The 4725-nt window shown below is 37.3% G+C and overlaps 1 protein-coding gene across 2 annotated transcripts in view; it reads left to right on the top strand.

The window, feature by feature from the left end:
* The window catches only part of Epg5 (ectopic P-granules autophagy protein 5 homolog (C. elegans)), a 109342-nt gene continuing 104617 nt past the window's right edge, over nt 1-4725 (top strand). Inside the window, exon 1 of one of the 2 annotated variants that reach the window (XM_013510404.1) lies at nt 1-183. In XM_013510404.1, coding sequence (XP_013365858.1) covers nt 121-183 — 63 coding nt within the window. In that variant the 5' untranslated portion in view covers nt 1-120. The remainder of the gene's footprint in view (nt 184-4725) is intronic. The other variant, XM_005372862.2, reaches the window with a different exon arrangement.

Raw genomic sequence — 4725 nt, 5'->3', positions numbered from 1 at the left:
CTCCTGTCAGCGAGTGGTGGAGGTCCGCTCATGTGACCTCTAGGAGGCCGGAACCGGGCTGGTTGCGTGAGGCGCAGGGTTTTGACCAAAACAAACGCCGACGGCGCGGAGACAGGGTCTATGGCTGAGGCAGTGAAGCCTCAGCGCCGGGCCAAGGCCAAGGCCAGCCGGACTAAACCCAAGGTGAGATCCGGCCCGCCCTCCCAAGCCCCTGTCGTGTGCGCTCTGCGTCCTTTCTGTCTTTCCGCCCTCCCCGGCCGGCTCTGCTCGGGTTCCTGGAGTCCGCGTCCTCCGCCTCCACTTCAGTAGTTGATCCTACGTCGGCGCTGCGCGCATTCCTCTTCCACGTTCGCCTGCCACACTTTTCAGGAGCTCGCTTTGCCTTCTTCCTCCGACCTCAGTGGGTTCTTCTTTTTAGCTGCCTTCCTGCCTTTCTTCACCGAAGCCTGGTTTTCTGCTGTGAAGCAGCTATTTCCCACCCCCAGCCCCGTCTCTGACTCCCTCTTTTCTCCTCTGTAACGTGGGGACATTTTTCGTCCCTCCCATGCATAAGGAGGGAAGGGACCTCTCCTCGTGCGGAGAAGGTATTTTTTGACAGTTTTATGGCGAGCAACAGCTGTAAAGTAGACCGATGTGATGTGCCAGTCCTGTTCACTTTCAAAGTTCAGGGCCACCCTGGTGCTGCTGCTGTTTATTTCTCATTGTGGGGTTGTTTACGATGGGGCATGTATGTCTGGATGTTAAGGCAGGAGTTTCACAGTAGGGGCATATTTGAAATTTTCTTCTTACCAGGGTTAAACTATGTGCAGTATTAGTGTGGTTTTAAATTGACTTGCTTAGATGTAGTCTGGATTTTCCTTTTGTTCCTGTGTGTTTTTTTACGGCGGATAGTTTAAGTGGTACCGCTAAAAGGCTTTACGTGGAACAGAATTTACGTGAAGGAAACAATGAGGATGGTATGACAAGTACAGAAAATTTCCTTTCTCAGAAGCGGGTGATGTTTCAGAGCAGGTGTAATTTACATATGATGGCATAACCTGATTTTTTCATGGGAACAAGGTATTTATAATCTAAGCATAGGCACCATAGTTAATAAATCGTAGTGATTTATGTGGCGCCTTTTCACTGTGATGAGTTTTTATAACGCTATATGAAGTTAGTCATATCAGTGTGCCCAGGTCTGTGAAGTGTTACTTTTTCGTGTAGTAAATTCCAAAGTGCTGGGATTACATCAGAAACATTTTTAAGAAAAATAATTTTGTTTTGTTTTGGCTTGGTAAAGAAGTATCCAGGCAGCGGAGGAAGAAAAAATAGTCACTGGCCAGCCATATATAAGATATCTGAACACAGAGCAAAATTGTACTTAGTGCATACACATTATCTGTAGAGAACAAATCTTTTTTTAAAATCAGATTTTATTTTAGGTATATGTAACGATGACATTCATCATAGAAAATTCCTACCTGTACATGATATAACACTTTTTTCCATCCCACTACCCTCTCTTCAATACCTCCTCCCTAGCCCATTTACAAAAGTTTTGTTTCCATGTTTTCCTTTTATTTTTTAAAACTTTTCCCTTCTTTCCTTTCCCCCATTCCACTCCCTGTTCCCCTCTCCATTTGAACATTTTCTTCCTATTTCCCAATAGCTATTATACATTTTGCTCCTTATTTATACTTTTGGTTTCTCACACCAGAGAAACAATGCAGTATTTACACATATGTGTCCAATTTATTTCACTTAAAGAGTATGGTCTCAAGGTACATCCGTTTTCCTAGAAATGTCTCAAGCCTGTCCTTTATAGCAGAGTAGTACTCTGTTGTATTAAAAACACACGCACACACATCTTTATCCATTTACCAATCAATGCGTACTTGGGTTGGAGAACAGAATCTTTTTTTTTTAATTTTAAAGAGAATAGTTAAAAACAAAAGAACAATAGCAAAATACAAACAAAACAAAGCAAGGACATTAAAAATGATACAGGGTTTCAAAACAAACGATAGGGATTAACAGTGGTTGTTATATTACGTACTGTTTTCTTCAACCAAGTTGCTCATATTACCAGATGTAAGAAGGGAAGATTGATCAAAACATTAAAGAGAATAAGAAAATAATAATTTAAAAAAACATTAGAGACAATACAGAGTTTCACTAGACAGGATGGTAGGAATTCAGCAATGGTTGTTATATTGCATATTGTTGGCTTCACATAAATTGCTCAAATTACTGGATATAAGCATGCAAAATTGGTCAGAATATATGAAAAAAAATTAAGCATTAACTGTTCCTTTCAATAAATCACCATGTATCAGCAGTGCAGTTATCCCAACTATTGTTCTATATACATATGTATATATTGCTGTAGTACTTTCTTTTTCTTCTTTCCCTCAACAGTTGTTTCTTCCTTTGCACAATTTCTTTCCCTTTCATATTCTCTATTGTACATTTTGGGTTTTATTTACTCTTTCATGTTCTTACACTAGGGAGACAATATGATGTTTACACATGTGGGTCCTATTATTTCACTTATGAGTATGGTCTCTAGTTGAATCAGAATCTTAACTTCTAGGTTTTTCTCCCAAATAAATGGTGAAACCAAAGCTTAGAGAGGTTAAAGCATACCCCCAAATTATGTACTTAGCAAGAAAACTTGGGTTAAAGCCATAAATCATGATTCTCCAATAATTTCATAATTATTTCATATATCTCAATCTGTCCATAGATACAGTGTTTTAAATGCTTAAAAACATTAATGAGGATTCGCTCAAGTTATTTTGTGTAAGGGAATTTCTAAATTAAAAAATTAAAAATCTTAGGTTTAAGAATTATGAACAGCCAATTTGCTTGATTGACACATTTCAGACAGCATTGCTATATAAATATATATAATTTATTTTCTTAATTATTAAAATTTTTGCTTATTAAGTTTTTATTAGTACATATTTGCAGGACCGTATAATTATATTCATCACGAGGAACTGGTATACATATCTACTACTTAATTCTTTTTATGTCCTCTTCCCTTTTTCCTTCCTTCCTGGCTGCATTTTTCCTTTTTCTGAGGAATAGCTGGCACAATATTTTTTCCCAATCTGTAGGTCATCTCTTCATTCTGTGGGTTGTTTGCTTTGCTGTGTAGAAGCTTTTGATTCAGTATGATCCTATGTGTTGGCTCTTGTGTATCTCTTAAACAATTTGGGTTCTATCTAGAAAGTTTCTGCCTGCATCTATATCTTCAAGAGTTTTATTTTATCTTCAAGCATATTAAGTGTTTCTGTTTTGATGTTTAGATCTTTGATCCATTTTGATTTTAGTTTAGTACATGGTGAGAGATATGGATCCATTTCAGTCATCTGCATGTGGAAAGGCACTTTTCACAGCACGATTTATTACAGAAGCTTTCTTCCAGTGTAAGTTCTGGGTCCTTTTGTGAAAGATGAGGTAGCTGAATGTTCTTGGAGTTATTTCTGTATCCTCTATTCTGTTCCAGTACACATCTGGTTTGTCTTTTTGTCTTTTGGTTTGTCTGTTTTTATAAGTCTGAAATTGTGATACTTTCTGTCTTGCCTTGTTGCCCAGGATTGCTTTTGCTTTTCTTAGTCTCTTTTGATTACATACATGAATTTTAAGGTCTTTTTCTCTAGTTGTGTGAGGAGTGCTATTGGTATTTTAATTGGGAGTGTGTTAAATCTGTATATCCATTTTGGAATTAGGACTTTTGTTTTACTGTGTTGGTTTTGTCTACCCAGGAGCAGGGGATATCTTTTCATTTTCACATGTTCTCCTAAATCTCCTTTTTCAGAGTACTGTTGTAGAAGTCTTTCACTTCCTTGCCTAGGTTAATTTTCTAGATATTTAATTGTTCTTGATGCTATTGTGAACTGTATTGTTTCCCTAATTTCTTTCTTGGTGAATTTATTATAGGTGTATAGGAATGCTATTGATTTTTGTGTATTGACTTTGTATTGTGCTGTATTACTGAATTTGGTTATTAATTTTAGGAATCTTGGTGAATTTTTTTGTTTTTCTGTGTAGAGGATCATGTCACCTGCAAATTCTGTTTAATTTGACTTCTTTTCCTACACATATCCCTTTTATTTTTATTCTTATCTCTTGTCTAATTGCTCCATGTAATGTTTCAAGAATGTTATTGAACAGTAATTGTGGTCATCCTTGTCTTGTTCTTGATTTTAGAGGGAGAGCTTTCAACTTTTCCTCATTTAATATGATGTTAACTCTTGGTTCATCATAAATGACTTCTGTCAGAGTGAGATAAGGACCTTTTATATCTGTTTTCAGAGTTTTTTTTTTATCATGAATGGAAGTTGGATTTTGTCAATTGCTTTTTCTGCGTCTATTGAGATGATCATGTGATTTTGCTCCTTGCTTCTGTTTATTTGTGTATTACATTTATTAATTTATAGCCAGGCATGGTGGTGCACCCCTATAATCCCAGCACTCAGGAGGCTGAGGCAGGAGGATCGTTGCATGTTTGAGGGCAGCCTGGACTACATAAATGAGCTCAAGGCCGACCTGAACTGCATAGTGAGACCTTGTCTCAAAAAAAAAAAAAAAAACCCAAAAATTTTCTCAGACCAAAACTACATCTTTATAACTTTTTTCATATTTTCTGCTCTATACTACTTACTTTTTTTTCCAACAAGGCTAGTAGCCCCTTGGATTTTAAAATGTCCCTAGTACACATTTCCCCCTAGGTAT

This window comes from Chinchilla lanigera, unplaced genomic scaffold, assembly GCF_000276665.1.
Source record: "Chinchilla lanigera isolate Chin_1 unplaced genomic scaffold, ChiLan1.0 scaffold00001, whole genome shotgun sequence".
Taxonomy (NCBI): domain Eukaryota; kingdom Metazoa; phylum Chordata; class Mammalia; order Rodentia; family Chinchillidae; genus Chinchilla; species Chinchilla lanigera.
The sequence above is the reverse complement of the archived record's forward strand: the minus strand, read 5'-3'. Positions and strand labels throughout refer to the sequence as shown.